We start from the raw sequence: 19,362 nt of genomic DNA on the forward strand, positions 1-19,362 counted from the left end.
CTCACGGACACGGATGCACACTTCACACCACTGGGGAAGTTGGCTGCCTGCACGCACACACGGTGAGCTCTCGGAGCGTCCTGCACGTCAGCAGGGTTTTTCTTTCTGGGTTTTTCACTTGCCTTAGCAGCTGCAGCCCCGTTCAGACACCAAGTACGCGTCGGCAAGCAAGGTCTGGCCCGGCATCCCCCACTCCCCTTAACCCTGTGCGCACGAATCCCGTGTGAACAATGTTCCTCCCGACCTCCCTGCTCAGCCACGGAGCCCACGGGCACCTGCTGCAGGTGTGATGCCCGCTGTGCCTCAGCCCCCAAATCCATCCTCAGAGGCTCTTCGTGAACAGGACACGTCCAGGGACACCAACACACAAAGGGGACACAGTGCCACTCGGCAGCCGAGGCCAGGTGTCTGGGATGGAACGGAAGAAAAGCACAAAAGCAAAATATCTCTGGATATTGTCCCAGCATTGAGCAATCCCTGGCTGAGGGATTTCCTGAGAAAGAGGAGATACACCTTCGTGTTTTCTGTTCCTGGTCACATTTTGCCTTTAAAAAGCTGCTCTCTGGCTCCAGGAGTGCCTTCAGCAGCCCTAAAGCTCACAGGGATGAGCGCCATGACATACCTCCAGAGAAAATTAACTAACTTTTTTGTGTTTTGGAGTCAGTCGGCCACAGGATATCTCTTAGTTCTTGCCAAAGAAGAGAAATGAGCATTCCTTTCCACTCCCCACAAAGCACTCATAATTTACAGAACAGAACTGGTTTGGATGCAGCCCCGAGCATCTCAAAAGAGTGAAAGGTGTCCCTGTCTAGGACAGGGGAAGGAACTGGATGACATTGAAGGTCCCTTCCCACCCAAACCACTCCATGATCCCCATTATATCCTACACCTGCTCTGGCTTTACAACACAAAAGTTTTGCTGTGTTTCAGAGAGGAGGGAACAAGAACTGCTCACCCCATGTGACATCCAGGATCAGCACAGATTTAGACAGTCCCCTAATGATTTTTCTGCTCAGGTGCCTATTCCTTTCCTAACAATTCCTACCATTTCATTCGGTTTTTAAGATCTTGCATTTTTCTACATCTTCCAACTCCAGTATTTCACGGCCATGCCAAGCCCCAGGTCAGAGATCATGGCTATACTACAGAAACTGGCAGAGCTGCATTTCCCTGTGTAATCCATGTGCTGGGCATTGAACTCCACTGTCATTTAATCACTTGGGTGTTCCTTACATCACAAGGTGATCCCAAGGCTCTTCACCAGCACCATTTGTTTCCACAACCCCAATGAACTCGAACACTCCAAACCCCCTTTTCCACACTGAGAAGTGCAGACTCAGCTCCACTGATAAACACAATACCCTATTCCCCCTCTAATTTCCTATTAAACAATGAATTGATTCCCTTTTTCCTGCAGGAGGGAATTCACTCTGACTCTGGTGCTTGAAGCTCTTAGTGAATGACACTGTTAGAAGGGTTCTGGGAAAGGAAGGGCAGCAACATCCTACAAAAGGTTCTCCATAGCAAAGTGTGGCTTTTTCCACACCAAATAGACAATGGATTTTTCCACGATGGAAAAATGGATGGATTCAACCACTATCAACACTGTATTTTATTTTTTGTTGTTTTTACAGGTCCACACATCAGATTAACTCACCCACAGTTTGCCAGATCTCCTCCAAAAGGCTTCTAAAACCCTCACATCACACTGACCAAATCTCCTTAGTCTGATTTTTTTTTCAGCCTGCTGATTTAGGTGCTAGGTTACACAGCACTTTTGGGAACTCAGGATTTCACACTTCAGCTCCTTGAGAAATGTGGAATGAAGACCATCTGGTCCTGATGATTCCTCACTGTTCACTTCAGAGGTTTGCTCTGAAATAGATTTTACTAGCACTGCAAGTTCAGGTACAGCCTCCCTCCAGCTCCTTCTGTTTGAAAAGATAAAATACAATTTAACACAAAAGCCTCCAATTCTGCAGAGAACACAGACAGCAGGAACTCACTTTTCTGCTTCAGGCCATCTTCTCACCCCTTTCTCCTCACACTCCATCATGTGCTGACCCTGTGCTGTCCCTAGCAGATGTCCCAGCTCTGACAGGCTTGAAAAAAACTATCACAAATTTGTACGTTATTAGCAAATGACTGAAAGTTTTGTATTAATTTACTTGCAAATAAACAGGAGAATAATAATCCCCTTCCCTTGTCCTTAGGAGCTCTCTGGGGAGGTTTGTAGGTGGGTATTTCTCTTTGCAGGCTAACTTTTCACTGGTGTTAGACACTCACTGTGCACACAAACACCACATGCCTAGTATTTGTTTAACCTCTTTGGACGTGCCATTGCTTTGTGTTTTTAGTAACCTTCCCCAAACTATTTTATTTTCTGTTAACTTCTATTACACAGCTCCCCCTCTACTAAACTAAATGCTGCTGGTGATGATGCATGTCACCACCCTGGAATGGTCATTAGTTGACAGCCCTAATACCCTGACAAATATTGGGTTTGAGCCTGGATTCTCCAGGTTTTCCATGCCTACAATGCCATTATCTCTGGTGTGGGGTTGGGAGCACTGATGTTTGGGCAGAGGCTGATGAGGCCTGGGCAGGGATGGACCCTCAGTGACACAATGGTGCTGAGCTCCATCAGAAAAGAGGAGAGAGGGAAGCTGGGGCTGGAGAGCCTCTGTGCCCATCCAAACACACACAAACCACCCCCTTTGCTGTATTGCCATGGAAGGGCTGCTCGTGGGGGACAAGCCCACCTGGGCCCCCCCAGAGGTGCAGGAGTAGCTCTAGGAACAGCAGAAGGAATTCCTATGTGTGTCAGGATGATGGACACCAGCGGGGTGCTGCTCTGACCCACAGCACCACCATGGATCAGGGCTGCATGATGGAACCCCCACCCACTCTGAGCTCAGGGCAAGATGTGCCAGAGCTCCCTCAGCTATTCCCTGCAGGGATGAATCATTGACCTTTGTCCAGGATCAGTGAAAAGCTGCCTCCATAACACTTTTCAGTGGTATTCAGCAACAGGACGAGAAGCAATGGCCATATAAATTACATCACAAGTTCCACCTCATTGTGAAGAAGAACTGCTTTCCAAGAGGGTGGCAGAAACCCAGAACAGCTGTCCAGGAGGCTGTGGAGTCTCCCTGAATGGAGACATCCCAAACCCACCTGGATAATCCTGAATGGACTGCATGGTCTCCAGAGGTCCTTTCCAATCCCAGCTGTTCTGTGAGTCTGCCTCAAGAGTATTTGGCCCCACCAGTGAGTGTCTGTCCTGCACTAACCTGGATTGTGGTGTTTTGCCCACAACAGGGGAACACACAAGTGAAAACCTGAACCACCTGTGGCATGAAGATGTATACATTTACAGAGCCCCGTTTCCTTCTATGGGAGAGTTTTGGCCTCAATACCTTCTGCACTTGTCACTGCCCCTCCAGTGCTCTCAGTAAAACTCCTCCATGACCAAAGACACCAAAGATTTGTTTCCTTCTTGCTCGGACTGAGCCCTCCCTCTGTGGGGGACATCTCTGAAAACCTGTGGAGGCACAGGCTGGGATTAACCTGCTGCTTTTTGGGTGAACTCCCCAATGAAGGAGGAACTCAGACAAAGAACAGATGACAAGAGATTTCTAGATGGGAATTAGATAACCAAATGACATGGAAAAGCTTATCAACTGTGATAAACTAAAGCAGAGCTCACTCAATGCTTATCAGAGGGTATTACTGATTATCATTCAAAGCGAGCCTTCCAAGCAACTTCTCGGGTGATCTTTAGAAGTAAAAACCTTAATCTAGACATCAATAATGTAAAACTGTTACATTCATTATTTCTCTGTTTTACTAAGCTCTCCTTCCCCAGCCCTTCTAGGAGAAATCTTGCCTGTTTGACCCTGAATCTACTCCAAGAACCATGGAAACATCTGAATAACAAGAACGCTCATCAAAATTTAAACTTCTTACAGCAGAGCCAAAGGCAATGAAATTTTTATTGAATTCCAGAGCCCTCATTTTCCACATAAGGCTGAGCTGGAGAAGAGGCCTCAGACAGCCCTGAGCACGACAAGACCCAGAGCCTTTGGGGCCTTGTTTCCTATTTTCAGCTATTTCCAGGCAAACTCCTCAATCCCAGTTCCCACCACACTGCCTCTTGTGTCTGTTTAGATCCCTCCAAACAAAACCCCACCAGGGATCCTTCATTTACCCTGGGACTGTCTAGTGGAAGGATCTGCAGCACTGTTGCAATCACTGCGAACAATAAAATGTTACTTCAGGATTTAGGGATGTTTATTCTGGATACAGATGGATATATAGAATGGATATACAGCTGAGTCCTCCCTCCACCTGGAATGACACCTGAACATCTTGGTAAGCAGTGCCTTATAACAGGACAAACTGGAAATATGACACACTGCTATTTTCTTCCTTGAGTCTTTGAAAACCTCAAATCCTAAGTTTACAATTGTTCAAATAATTTTGATGTGTGACGATTAAAAAATAATGATGATAAAACTGGTGCCTCTGTCTGAGAAGACAGGGAGATGCCTGGAAAGCAGAGAGGGACTGCAGGCCAGGCCTGCAAAGGCACCATGAAGAGGGAATAATGAATGGTCCTGGATCTGACAGTGCCCTGCAATCCCCGGTGCCTTCCCTGGCCCTGCCTCTCTGGTGGGATCGGGTGGATGTTTATGGAGCAAATCCAGTAGTTGAGAGGTGACTGTGGCCCCTCAGTCCCTTCTCCAGGGCAGTCACAGCCCTGAAGGGACAGATTATGGGATGTATATTCTGAAAAATCAATGGTGAAATGTCTCACACTGGGCACTAAAACAGCTGGATACATTTCCTCTTAATTTTTCTGTGTCCCAGTCAATTTTTTAAATGGATTCAATGCCACTTCATTTCAGCAGAGAGCAAAAATACATTCATTAGTAGTTATGAATGATTCAGGTGCCATGGAGCTGAATACCAAAACAGGAATAAATATGGATTTGAACTGAGCATTATAAATAAACCATGGGACTATCCCCTGAATAAGGACAAATATCAAATATTGAATATTTTCTCAAAGTGGCACTGTGAAGTTTGTGCAGTGCACAAGACAGCGAGATCCTGGGGAGAAACAGCAGGAAAACACACATTTAAGAATTTCCTAATTCCATCCCATAAGAAGGGGAAAGAGGATGTGACAAATTAAAGACAGCAAGCCTTGACATCCCATATCTTTGAATATTTCCCAATGCAGCCCTCACAGCAGGGGTTTCATTTGTGTGCTGCAGACTGAGGAGCTCCAAAGGCCAGGAAGGACACACATTTTAAGATAATTTCAAATATTAAGCTGTTTGTTCACTGAATACAGAGTGCCCCAGATCATTTGGGGAAAAGACAAACTAGAACTGGGAACAGTGGAAATAATTTATGGGATCCACTAAGCCCCCCTCAGGTTCACCAATAGCTGCTGCCAGATGCAGGCACATTCTGGCACGAGAAAAAAACAGCTATTTCCTGATCAAGTTCAAAAGAAAATACAGAGAGTTACTGCTTTTCCACGTTTTTATCTTGTAATGACACAAATTCTGCAGGCTGGCTTTACACATCAATTCCAATTCCTTTCTGGCTCAGTGAACGCAGGCCCATCTTCACATCAAAGTCCCTTCTAATTTACAAATCCCAAAAATAACCTTAATTACAACCCACTTCAATAATAGCTTCCGTGTAAGGAACAAGCAAACAAGACTCTTCAGCCTGAAAAGAAACAACTCAAAGGACTCAATAAATGCCCAGATAAACATGTCTGGCATAGTGCAGGAGTAAGGGCGGACTGGCTCAGCCTTTCCCATGAAAGCTGGGCAAGGAAAAGCCAAATACATTTAACAGATTGGCACAGAACAAAGAAAAAAGGTGCAGTTCTTCTCAGAGCCATGGGATGAGGGGGATACAAGACCTCTACATGGGGGGTTGGGAGAGAAAAATGGAATAACAGAAAAGAAATCTATGCAGGATTGATAAATAATGGAGAAACCAGAGAGGAAACCCCAATCTGCCTGCAGAATGAGACATCACTCAGGGGAAATAACAACTGTGCTCACCCTTTACTTAAATCCCCCCAGCCATCTGCCTGTGGCCACTGTCAGGACACAGGATCCTGCAGCATTCCCTGTCCCTGAGCTGCTGTGCCCTGCCTGGGAGTCACCATGCAACAGCTCTTGGGGCCCTCTACCAAAAGACACCCTCATTTCCCTTGTATATTGTTTTCATCTTCAAATGGATTCTCACCACTGAGAGAATGTGAGGTACAGAAAGAACAGAAAATAAACTTGGAGCAAACTTTGTAAACTGTGCCATTAACTGCGTTAAAAAAATCTTCTAATTAATCTTTAAGCTTTCCAGAACTACTGAAGGTGGAATCTGGGGCTGTTTCTTCCCACGCTGCACAGATACAAATTTGCCTTTACAATCTCTTATGTTGAAATATGGCCCAGCACATAAGGCCAGTGACAGCAGCAGGAATTCAGAATAGGAATTCAGGAAAGCACAGACCCCAGTAACAGTCTTTTTCTTTAATGAAGTCCAGTAATTTGGGTTCCTTGTGATAAAGAAATTGAGATAGTTATTAGAGATCATGTGCACACGTCAAACCCAAGGAAATTTTTTATATTTCAAGTTTGTGATACTCTAGATACTAATTTTTCTCTCAAAGAGAAACAGGCTGCAGAGCATTCACACATTTAAACTACAAATTAACAGTTAATAGTTTAGGAAGTTCTAAGAGTCTCCAGTATTCAGATTTCAAGTTAGTAAATTTAACAGTGACCACCACCTTAACAGAGGCAAAGGAGCCTCCTGATAAAAACACTGGTCAGTAATTCTAAAAGACTATCCTAGAATAGTGTTTTTAGCAAGGTGGTGCAGCAATGCATCTCCACAAGGGATAGATGCTCTTCCAAATGATGTTTTACCCATCTGAGCTGTTCCAGGCAAAACAAAGAATCCTTTATGTTGGAAATGACCTCCCAGATTGAGTCCCACCATTAAACCCAGCACTGCCAGATCCATCACTAAACCACAGCCCCATGTGTCACATCCAAAATTCAAATAATTCCCTTTAATCCATAACATTTTCCCTGCACTTCTTTGAAGTTTCTCTTTTCCTTGGAAAACAACAACCAACAATTACAATCCCACGTGAAACCAAGGAAGTCAAGTTGCAGTTTTCCAAGAGAATCAGATTAACACTTGAACCCAAGTCCTTTACCCAAGTATTCAAAGTCCTGATTTAACGTTACTGCAGTCGATGTGATGATGCAGAGCTCTGGTAACAGCACCAGCAGTCCATGAAAACCCTTAGGAGGCTCCATAAAAGCTTTTTTCCTTGTGCTTCAGGACCTGCTCCCACCCAGGAGAATTCTACAGGAGTTAACAAACCCTCCCTTCTCCTGGCTCACAATCCTCCACGTGTCTGCCTGGACGATTCCAGCTGCAATCCCAAGCAGCAGCAGGGAGAACAGGAGCTCTGAAATCACCCCTCTAATGGTTAATCACACTAATGATCGTTTAAGCAAATGAGCAGAGCAAGAAGCATGCACCGTGCAGACTGAGTGTGTGACTGGGAGCAAAAGCACAGCCAGTGCCAAGGACAGAGCCTACAGCTGCTCCAGCCCCAGAAATCTGAGCTTTACAGAACCAAACTCCTCCCCAGCCCCACAAAGCCTCCAGTGGTTCTTTTCCTTTCCCACTCCACGCAAATTCCCAGAGAGCAAAGCAATATTTTAGCTAATTATTTAAAGCATGGTGATTTGAGCTTTACGGTTTCTTCTGCACCCAACAGAACATAACAGGATGGTGGTCACAAACTCTTACTATTTTTCTACTATCTTCCCACTGGAAGCACCTTCCTAAAATACAGCTTCTTTTCTATGTGGCATCTTATGATGTGCTACAGGAAACAGGCAAAAGATAAAGATTATAAATCAGAGATATGTTCGTGTTGACATTGTCAGTAAACAGAGTTGTTAATTACACATATACTGGAAAAGCTGAAGAAAAATTATTTGCCCAAAGGGGAAAGGAAAGGCAAAATCGTATTTTAAAGATTCTCCCCAAAGCATGGCACACAGCTTATAGTAAATCATTAGAATTTAGTGAAATGTTTGTTCTGCAGCCCTGACTCAGCTCTCAGAGCTGTGAGCTGCTATAAACTCACCTCAAAAGAGACTTTCAGTACAGAAAAATGACACTTTTAAGTTCTGCTTCAGCCTCTACGGTTCTTGCCTGTGCACAGAGCCTCCCTGCCACCACCAGCTCCATCTGTGTCACAGAGCCATGGGGTGGTGGGGAAGGGGCCAGTTCCAACCCCTGCGAGCCCTGTCCAGCCTGGCCTTGGACACTGCCAGGGACAGGGCAGCCACAGCTTCCACAGGGAACCCTGAGCCAGGGCCTCCCCTCCCTCCCAGGGAAGCTGCTGGCCACAATTCCTCACTCATCCACCAAACCCATGACTCTCCAGAGACTGGGATCACCCAGGACAGGGTCTCCTGCTTTGCACAAGCCCAGGCAGAGGATTCCACTGCTCTTCCCTCACTGACCTCCTCATTTCTCTTGTGCCACTCTGCAGTTTCCAGCAGGATGTGTTCCATGACCCTGCTGGGCACTGAGGTGGCCCTGACTGCCCTGTGGCTCCCAGGGTCTTTCATGAACATTACTCCATCAGGATAAACAAAGAGCAGTAATTTGAGGTTGGAGCTCCAAAACACTACAGAGCTCACTAAGCTACAGAACACAAGCAGATTTCCAAAGGCTGCCAAAACTGTTGCATCCCCTTCAAGTCCCATTCCACTCTGCCACACTTCTAGGGAAAAAAGACATTATCCTGCCTAAGGGAACTGCTCCTTGTGCTTCTGATCCAGCTTTTGACAGACAAGTAGCACTTTTGGGAAGGTTTTGTGACTTGCATGACTACACCCACTGCAGGCAATACAAAGAGAAATCCTGAGCAATCCTACATTCTGTGCACTAAGCTATCAGTGATGGGGAGGTTCCAGGGGGCCTTCCAAGTGCTGTAACTCAGGATGAGCACAAACCCCTTTTTTTATTCAAACTGTCCTCACAGAACCAAGTGTTTTACCGAAGCTAAAACCATCTGATGTGAGACACACAACCTGGGGGGTGGCACTTCCAGAGCACAGGTACCACAGTACAGCAATTTATATCCTCACCTGCAAAGTGCTCTCTTTCATGTTATACTGAGACTACATTTAAGCTTCTAAGGATGTGAAAAAGGAAGGATCATAGATGCATGCTTTGAGTCAGCACTTGAAAACAAACAAGACCAGCAGAGCTGCCAGAATTCAGGACTGGTTAGAAAAAATATTCAATATAAAAATAATTTGCCCTTCATTAACCATTAACCAGCCTGCCTTGAGCCCAGCTTCCTTTTGTGAGTATCTTGGATCTTTATCCCACTTCCCTCCAGGCCTGCCCCCAGCTCCCCTCTGGAGAGAACACCTCGAGGAGCATAAAACACCTTTATTAGGCAGCTCACACCTGCCTCCAAGGCTTCCCATCTCCGCCAGAACACAGAGTGTTTAACTTGCACTGGCATCGTAACCAAACCCTGTTTACTCCAGGAACCCAAACTCCATCGTGGTTTTCCTTTAAATTATTCTTCTCACGAAGACAAACTAATTAACTGCAAGACTGCGTAGGGAATCAGCCACCACAGATAAAAGCCCTCCTCCTTCCCACAAATTACTGGATTGTTTCATCTCTGCAACTTCGGGAGAAACTTCCCTGCCAACAACTACAGTTTGGATAATGAGACATCCAGTAATGGCAATAATCTGGCTCCCATTAGAGAAATCAATTATCTGCTGGATGAGAGTCAGCTTTACCATCATAAAAATTTAACTTGAAAGCAAGTCTATGTTCACTTTATGGTATGGGCCCTCTCTCAAGACTGATTGATGTGTGGTGTTCCTCAACATTTCCACTTTAACGTGACCCTCAGTTTTCATTACGAAATTTGGTGGTGTGAAAACAGTGCAAAAGTTTCGGCTGAAATGGAATAAAATTAAATCCCATAAATTCAAAAATTAAACTTGAAGCTTGATTTAACCAATTAAAATGGAAAGATGATCCTGATGCACAGAGAAGTACTCTCAATTTAGGGCACAATTCTTATAAAAAGAGTGTCACTTGGAGGCAGAAGATGTTTTAATGAGCTGCTTAGTTCTCACATTCACATTTCCTGGAAGCCTCTGGCATGTGCAACTTAAAAATGACTACTGGACCTTTCAGCTTTTAGTTTGCAATTGAAATTCTGTCATCTCATTTTGAAGGGGAATAAAAGCAGTATTAAAACCCCTATGGCTTATCTCTAGTACATATGCCTACAGTATCCTTGAATCCTTAAAAGCATCCAAGAACACTTGGGACTGTGAGCCAGCAAGACTTACCTTTCCTACAGCATTGTATGAAAAACACACTGCAAAAAGAGTAAATCTTGCACTAGGTAAAGCCTGCACCAAACTAAAAAGCACATTTTTAATTTGGAGACCAAAAAAAAAAAAATCCCCCACCCCTAAATATGAATCTTGGGCAAAAAAAATCCTATAATTGCCTGTCTAGGCCAAAGGCACAGCCTCATCTTATTGTTTTAAAAGCCATTTTGGGGAAAAAGGATTTCTGTCCCTAAAGCAGCAGCTGGTTCAAATCCCTGTTAATATGATCCTCATTTATTAGAAACTCTGGCTGAAAGAGAAACCAGTCTTTACAATTCCCTCAGTTCAATATCAGTTTCGACATTGTAGATATTTAAGACACTGCTGCTTAATTTAGTAACATTTTCATTACCCCCAAGGACTCCTCAAGAACATTTACAAGGAAAACCATTTGTGTGAATTCTATGGGTTACTGATCATTTGGTTTTGTCTTTCTTAATGTTTATTTTTTACAAATATATAAGTGTATACATACATATATACAAATATATAAAACATGAAGAGGTTCTTTTTAAAATTCCACACCTATCTCATCTTCCTGGCATGTGCAGTTCTGGATCTTTCCTGCCAAATCTACACACCATTCCATTATGGACACACATCCCAAAGGATCTCATTCATCCCTGTCCTCGTTAACCCCTGCCCATTTGGGGGTTGTTTTGTAACTGTTTTTTCAGCACCACAAAAATCTGCTCGAAAGCTCGGCAGCACCTCTGTAACACCAAGACAACTTTTCCAGATACAATGAGACCGTCCAGGGAATTCCAGATGTTTCATTACAAGAACCTCATGATAATATGTTGTCAGGTCTTTTGGAAAAGAGACTCTCTAAGAAGAAAAGCCTCCCTTGCAGCAGGATTATCTGGGGCCTGCACACCCCGTGGTCCTGGTGATGGTCCATACAGATATCACACCCCTGTCCTCACCACCAGCATCATCCTGGGATCATCCCAGCCTTCTCCTGGCCAGAGGGATCCCAGTGACCACCTACACAGCACAAGGCTCACACAGCAGCTGCCCCTGCTCAGCCTGGACCCCAGGAAAGGCTGGAAACCTTCCCAGCCCTGAGCTGTCCAGTGCCTGCTCACCTGGAATGAGGCAGCAAGGCAGAGACCACAGGCTGGCAGGGCTCCCCTGAGCTTCTCCCACAACACTGTTCTCTGACACCCCCACAGGATGTTAAACATCTGCACTGCTACCAGAGAATCCTTTAAATTCCAGCAAAGCTCATTAGCGACTTTTGGAAATACAGCTGAGGAAAACAAATGTTGGTGCCCTCACTGAGAACCATGGCAAGCTCTCTTCCATGTGTCAAGGGCTGGACAAATGTTCCTCCTAGTCTCAGAAAAACATCAAGGCAAACAAAAAAAACCTCACAAACTTACAACAGTCCAACTACAGAACAAGGTTTAGACACTGAGCAGGAAAAGCAGAGGTTCTGCTGAACCCAAGCCCTGTGGAAGAGAAACCAGATCACAGTCTTGAACACAAGAGTGCAACTTTTGCATGATGCAAAGAACATTTTGGGCAAGTTTACCTTCAGTATCAAAAATCAGACCTCTCCTGAAGATGGGCTTTTCTGGTGTCCAGGTACAATCTGAACAAGTGATGTATCTTTAAAATAGCATTCCCCTGACCTTCCTCTCCCATGTACCTGAATAGCTTTTTATAACTTTTCCACCAGCAACACTTACCTTGAATGCAAATGTGAGAGGTAAAAATTCCCAGTTAGCTGAATTAACAAGTAAACTGTGAACTCCATTCACATTAAACTTCACTAAGGAGCAACAGTGAGGACTTTCAGAAAGCCTTTTCAGACCAACAGTGAAGTGCAGTGGTAGAGACCCAAATTCCAGGGAGTCCAGCACATCCACCTTCCCCACTCCTGGACCCACTGCCCTCGTTTGCATCGCTGCAGAAAAAAGGTCACTAATTACTCATTATAGTTGCAGGGCAAGAAATAACTCCTATGAAGCCAAGGTGGTGTTTTTACTTCCAAGAGCTTCCCCAGGCAGCACATTCTGAGACCCCCAAAAAGGATGATACTTTGTCCCCCACGTGAGCCTTTGACAGCTCCAGGTTCATGCATCTCCTGAATCTCTAATTGAGGAGCAGCCCATTATCAAATACAGCACTGAGCTTAATCAGAGAGGGAAATCGATGAAGAACATCTAGAAGGCATGAGAAAGGTCTGAGCAATTTCCAGTGATGGTTCAAATTTCTTCTCTGGAATTGTTTTCAATAATAATGAAAGCTTAATGCAAAAGTAAGAGTTACCCAGACATATTACTCTGCTGCTGCAGGACTTAATGTGCTTTGCAGACAGCTACAATTTCTGGGGCAGGGTGGCATCAGCTTTTCTCAAAGCAGCTGTCCCAGAGAACTCTGGACAACAAGCCCAGGGTTCTTCATATTCAGGCTCTTCCTTCTGCAGCTGTCCTGGTTTTGTTTTCAAGAAAGTCTTGACTTGCCTCCCACATCCTGGCACATTCTTATTTTAATAACAATTCAAATGTTAATAGATGCATAATCACAACTAGTTTTTAAGCAAAAATATTCCATTAAAAACTTAAAATAATCACCTACCATGAGTAATCAAAGAGACCCTATCCCAGCAAGAGCAAAGGCAACAGGAAAATCAAGGTGAGGCAATCCTGCCAACCCCTCCCAGAGCACTGAAATCACTGTTCCCTGACACTGCAGGACCACCACTCCAAAACACCTATTTGCTGCTGGAATAAGGCTTTGCCACTGTTGTAAGCCTTGTCAGTTCTACTGAAAATATTTCCAGCACTTCCTTCTAAAGCACAAAGTGGCCAATTCTATCAAAACACTTCTGCATTTGGATTTTTCCATACAATTTGCTCTGGCAGTATGAACGAGGCCATGATCAGCCAATTGCCACACGCAATCTCTGATTTATCATTACAGATACCCGAAAAGAAGCATCTCTTGTTTTATTTTTAAATTCAGTTACATTATCACAGTGAGACATTTAATGCATAATACTTAAGATACACTATCAGACACTGAATGCTGTCCTAGACAACTCAGAAGCTGACTTTCTGCTATTCCAAAAACTCACTGAAAAGCAGTAACAAACAACAGCAAAGAGTAACTCGCTCTTCTCCCACAAACACAGGGATTTATTTATTTGAGAGGATTCAAACCTGCCATGTCAATTTTATAGGAGAATGAAAATGGATTTTTTTTTTTTTTTTGTTTATGACTTTCTGGTTCTTTATTAACTGCAGTAAATACTTCAACAGTGAGAGAAAGTCCCCCCCCAAGCTGCTGGTCCCCACCCCAGCACCAAGGCAGGCCACAGGAAGCCCCTTTGGTGACCTCACTCAGTCCTAACCCCTGCACAAACTCCCAGGGCACTGGGCACAGCCATAAATTTGATATATTGCCCAGATGAAGGCTGAACTTCTGACCTTCCCAGTATTTAACTGCCACTCTGGCTCTTCCAGGCTGAGCACATTAAATACAGTAACTACCTGTTTCCCCATCTCTGCTGTCATCACTTCCCACTCTTATCTGAGGGAAATGCTACGGATTCTTTCATGGCTGGGGAGAGCAAAACAAATTTTTCCAGTGCTCTCAATTCATTACAGGTGTAGTAAATAACCTGGTAGCAGCACCCACAGTGAGGGGAGAACATTGCCACTACAGCCAAGAGAGAGGTGACTTTCCAGGCACCAAATTCTAGCTTTCACCATGGGAAGTGTCCTGCCCTTGTTTGGCCTGGACTGTGGTGACACCAGCTTTTGCACCCAAGGAAAACTGAGGAGGTCCCTTTTCCATATTCCATGATATTGTGGGTACAAAGGTACACATTTTATCCCTTCAGTGTTTAGCCCTATGTCAATTGTGGCCAAGATTCAGCAATGACCAGCTTTAGGGGCTGTAACTCTCTCAGGCTTTCCCTGGGACATTCCCTGTTCTCTTCCACAAGAAACCACTTCTCAGATGCACCAGGCAAAGGTTCAGTGTGTGACCAGTGGGTTCATGAAATCTCCAGTTTGCAGATACATATAATCACTGAATGGTTTGGGTTGGGAAGGACCTGACAGGTCATCACATTCATCCCCTGCCATGGACAGGGACACCTTCCACTAGCCCAGGTTGCTCCAAGCCCTGTCCAGCCTGACCTTGAACACTTCCAGGAACAGGGCAGCCAAAATTTCCTTCCAAAGTTAAGGAAGTTTCTTGACTCTACCTCCCAGATACACAATGCAGATAAAGATACTAAGAACAGAAAACTGTATAGAAGTCTTCTGGACTCTTCAGTACCTTTCTAGTCAAGTTAAAGGTCATCTTCCTGATTCAGTCCTTCTGTGGTTTTTGCAGGGAAACAAATCCCAACCACTTTTTAAATGCAACATTATGGCAATAGAAGGCTGCTCTAGCACCTTTTATTCATGACACAGGGGTTCAGCTATTTCCAGGTACATGAAACTGGTGATTTCCTTAATCAGATCCTATTGGTGACACTTAACTGCACTGAAGGTACCGCTTATCCCAATTGAAAATGGTACCAACAGTAACAGAAAACACCCCAGGAACTCCCAGGGTAGGTGGCTGCACAGTCCCACATAAGTTGGAATAAGCTTTCCCCAACCACCTCCCTCGAACCTTACACAAACCCACAGTAAAACTCAGGTATTTTCCTGCCAGCTGAGCACAGCCTCCGTGCAACACCTGAGGGCCCCCTCCCCTGGGATGGTCAGGAATTTCATCCCCACTGCCATGAAAAGAGTGTTCCAGTGGCCAGCACCACACCACAGACACTTGCTGGCCTGCAGGGTTTTGTATCTTTGTCAAAGGACACAGAAAAGCTGGTCATGGAGCAAAGTGACCTTTAAGAGCATTCGAGTCCATGCACAAGTCAAACTTACAAATGGATAAAGAAGGCTGTTTCTGCCTGCAAATTTCAGTCAGCCCATATCTGGTACTGCCAGGAAGTCTCAGTCAAGAGGCAGCCACAGGAACACCTCTCCAGTTTCACTGTCCTAACACTGCCAAGCAATGGCATCACCCCCCTTGGCACAGAATTCCATGTCTAAACTGTCATGGGGAAATGTTATTGGAAGGAAAAAGATTGGCTGTCTGAGCACAATCCCCAGTACAGAGTGAAACCTCTTAGAAAAAACAAAGGCTTCAAGGAGAGCTGCATAAAAATACAGAAGAGAGTTAGTACCCCAAAAATGGATTTATTTTCTGAAATGCTAACAGACTAATTTCCAAAAATGGCAGAAAGAACTTACATTAAGCAAAATCATGCTGCTATTAGGTGGGGAGAGATGACAATTTCCTTAATGTAGAAGAAAATGATCCAGGGATCAGGTAACAGTTATTCAAGCTATTCAACCCTGCACCAAACTACAGTAATGCAGAAACACAATTACTCCCTGCAGTGACCTCTCAAGGAAAGTAGAATTAAGATTAGAACTAAGAAGTAAAATCAGAATTGTCACTATCCAAAAAGCACTCTACAGAATCTTTAATGTACTTTTGTATTGGATCATAGGAAAGGATTTTCTTTCTGGTGCCAGGTGTATAACAAAATTAGCATGGAAGGTCTGGCAGAACACATTCCAAGTCTTCACACTCAAATGCAGAAATCCTTTACAATGGCTCAGATAAGGAGAAAAAGAGTTGTCTCCAGTTCACTTTCATCCCCAGGTGACCTGGCTGGATGTCCTGCACTAAGGCTCCTCTCAGCTTTACCCATGACCTGCTTAATTGCATCATATCATTAATGTTATTAATTGCTATCACTGCCCATAAAACACAAAACCAATTCTGTAAAATAGAGAGGCTGGAACTGAATTAAACACAGCTCAAAGTCAGCTTTTTGAAGCCACCATAAAGTGTTCTGAAGCCTCAAGCTTGGAGGTATTTCCAAAGCCAGAGCACCAAATTTTTATTCTTTTGGCCAAAATACAAGGTAAGAAAAACATGGGGTTTCCTGCATGATCAGACTAAGTCTGAGTGCTTCCTTTTGGTCAGAAAAACCTTCCTTTTCTCTATAGAAAACCCTTCATCTATGGATGTTCCATGAATAAATTCCTCCCCTCAGAATCACTTTTTAGACCAACTTTGTAGCATCACAGTCTGCAGTAAACCAAGTCAGTTAAGTTCTTATAAGGACCCTGCATATGCCATGAAACTCCAGAGAAAGAACTGGAAATCCCTACTAGAGTCCAATCAATAAAAAAAGACAGATTTCCTCATGGAATGTAAAGAAGGCAAGGAAGGCAAAGTTTTACCTGAATTTTTCCCCACTCCTTACCAAGTCTATTTTCTTTCCTTACCCAGTCTGCTTTATTTACTCTTTTATGTATACTAAGATGCTTTTAGAACAACATTATCAATATTTCACTGCTTTTTCTAGTAAAAATAGCTTGCAAGAGTAAGCATAACAGTCACACAATAAACCAGCATATTACTACAAATCGCTGGCTTTATCTTCTCATTGAAAACAACAACATATTTGAGGATTATGAAAAATACAATAGAGATGTTCTTTCCAAAGACAACCAGGTTGCAGTACCACAGATTGACTTTGAGATGGGATCAGGCACACTGCAGCCTTGGCCCTTCTTCAAGTATATCACACCAACCACATTAATACCAAGGCAGCAGATAGAGCAGCTTTTAAGCACCCTCAGCTTTTATTATATAAGCACATTGCACATTTGGCTATTTAGGAAATTTTAAGTATTTTGAATAATAACAGAGTAACAATGCTTATATTACTCAGAGTAACAATATTTATAACAGTACTGGAGGGGGCTCGGTTTTCAACAGCGCACAGAACCAATCACAGAATAAACTTGATATTTAGTCATCTGGAGAAGTGTTCTCTGTGAAAATTAAAATCTCTGACCCACCTTGGACTGTCAGCTCTGCCTGGGCCTCCAGGGTGTCGTTGCCACTCTCAGCGATGCAAGTGAAGGTCCCGGCGTCGGCCTCAGCCACGTCCCTGATCTCCAGGACACCCCCAGCCAGCAGCTGGAACCGGCCAGACCTGCACACACAGAACAGGGTCATTCCATGGACATGGCCTCAGCCACAGCCCTGATCTCCAGGATACCCCTGGCTGGACCTGCACACACAGAACAGGGTCATTCCATGGACATGGCCTCAGCCACAGCCCTGATCTCCAGGATACCCCTGGCTGGACCTGCACACACAGAACAGGGTCATTCCATGGACATGGCCTCAGCCACGGCCCTGATCTCCAGGATACCCCTGGCTGGACCTGCACACACAGAACAGGGTCATTCCATGGACATGGCCTCAGCCACAGCCCTGATCTCCAGGATACCCCTGGCTGGACCTGCACACACAGAACAGGGTCATTCCATGGACATGGCCTCAGCCACATCCCTGATCTCCAGGATACCCCTGGCTGGACCTGCACACACAGAACAGGGTCATTCCATGGACACCACACCAGTGTGAGACAGAGGAGTTATAATTACACCATCACACCCCACACTGAAAATTAAGTTCAACCCTATCAATTCCACAAGAGCAGCTCATCTTTTTGCACTTGCAGCTTCACTTGCTCTTTATTAAATGTGATCCGAGGTATTTAGTCAAGAGCAGCCAGAACTGAAGAAAATGAGGTATAGTAATCATATAGTTTTTTAAAAAGGCATTTTGCAGATCCAGCTGGAATGACTGACTGCTTGGAAAGCTCAGGGAAGTACGACAGGAGAGTTTGTGCCTTTACAACATAAGGACAGCAATACACATTACACAATGCACAGGAATTGAATTTCTGTGAAAAGGCAAGCCATCTCTGAGAGATTAAATACTTCAGAATAAAATACAGGTTAAAAGAAATTCGAAACACAGATTCATCAGGTGACAAAGGGTCCGTACAGAACTTCCCCCTCTGACTTGCAAAAGGTGGGGAAGGGCTTCTAATCCAGCCCTTACAATCTATCTGCTTTTGCTGCTAAATGGGGCAGATAAAGGTGGCACTTCATGCTCAGTGCAGCACCCTCACATTCCAGCCACATCCTCCTCCCACTGCAGCCATCGCTGCCCTTCACCTGATACAAATTTGTACACAACTTTTTCAAGTTCCTTCAACTCTCCAAGTTTCCACATAAAATACCAAATAAACTTTCCAATAAGATGCCAAAACCTTAAACCAGGACAAGAAGTTGTGTCTGGATGCTGACCCAGAGCCATTCTTATTTGCAGCTGAAAAAGGAAGAGTCTAGGGCAAAGGGAAGGGAACCTGGTGGTTTCCTGCCTGGCATCTCAAACTGTGGCTTGTGAGCAAGAAGGAACTGAATTCTGTCAATATATGAACATTACAACAATTGCATTTTTGGTCTCTATTTGGCATGGCCAATGGACAAAAATCAACCTCGGTGCTTCCTCCATTTGAAACTTCCTTGAATTACATCAGTAGGACCAATCCCGACCTGCTTGGACAGGTAAATTGTTGGGACACAGACTTTTGCATCATCTCACACTATAATTTATCAGATAAACATTGATTTATTATCTGACTGTAACTGCTGATCAAGTTTCTGGTTAATACACGTGAAAAAGCAGAGCAAACAAAACCATAATTGTCATTAAGTGTTAAAAGCATCCAAAGAGATGCCCCTATCCAGGTGTTCTGTAAGAAAAGCCATACTGTTCCTGCAAAAAACACTAGGACTACAGAGAGGCTGGCTTGGAAGAAGTGCAGGGAATTTGAGTGAAGATAAGTGTTTGAAAAATCATATTAAAAGCTTCCCAAATACTGGGAAAAAATGTCCCAAGCTTGTGTGGGAATGGCACTGTCAGATGTGCTCCAAACCAGGCCTAAAGAAACCACCGGAGT

The 19,362-nt window shown here is 44.3% G+C and overlaps 1 protein-coding gene across 1 annotated transcript in view; it reads right to left on the minus strand.

The window, feature by feature from the left end:
* The window catches only part of NEO1 (neogenin 1), a 163,225-nt gene that overhangs the window by 65,668 nt on the left and 78,195 nt on the right, over positions 1–19,362 (minus strand). Inside the window, exon 5 of the mRNA XM_062501197.1 lies at positions 17,402–17,538. Coding sequence (XP_062357181.1) covers positions 17,402–17,538 — 137 coding nt within the window. The remainder of the gene's footprint in view (positions 1–17,401; positions 17,539–19,362) is intronic.

This window comes from Cinclus cinclus, chromosome 13 (genome assembly GCF_963662255.1).
Source record: "Cinclus cinclus chromosome 13, bCinCin1.1, whole genome shotgun sequence".
Taxonomy (NCBI): domain Eukaryota; kingdom Metazoa; phylum Chordata; class Aves; order Passeriformes; family Cinclidae; genus Cinclus; species Cinclus cinclus.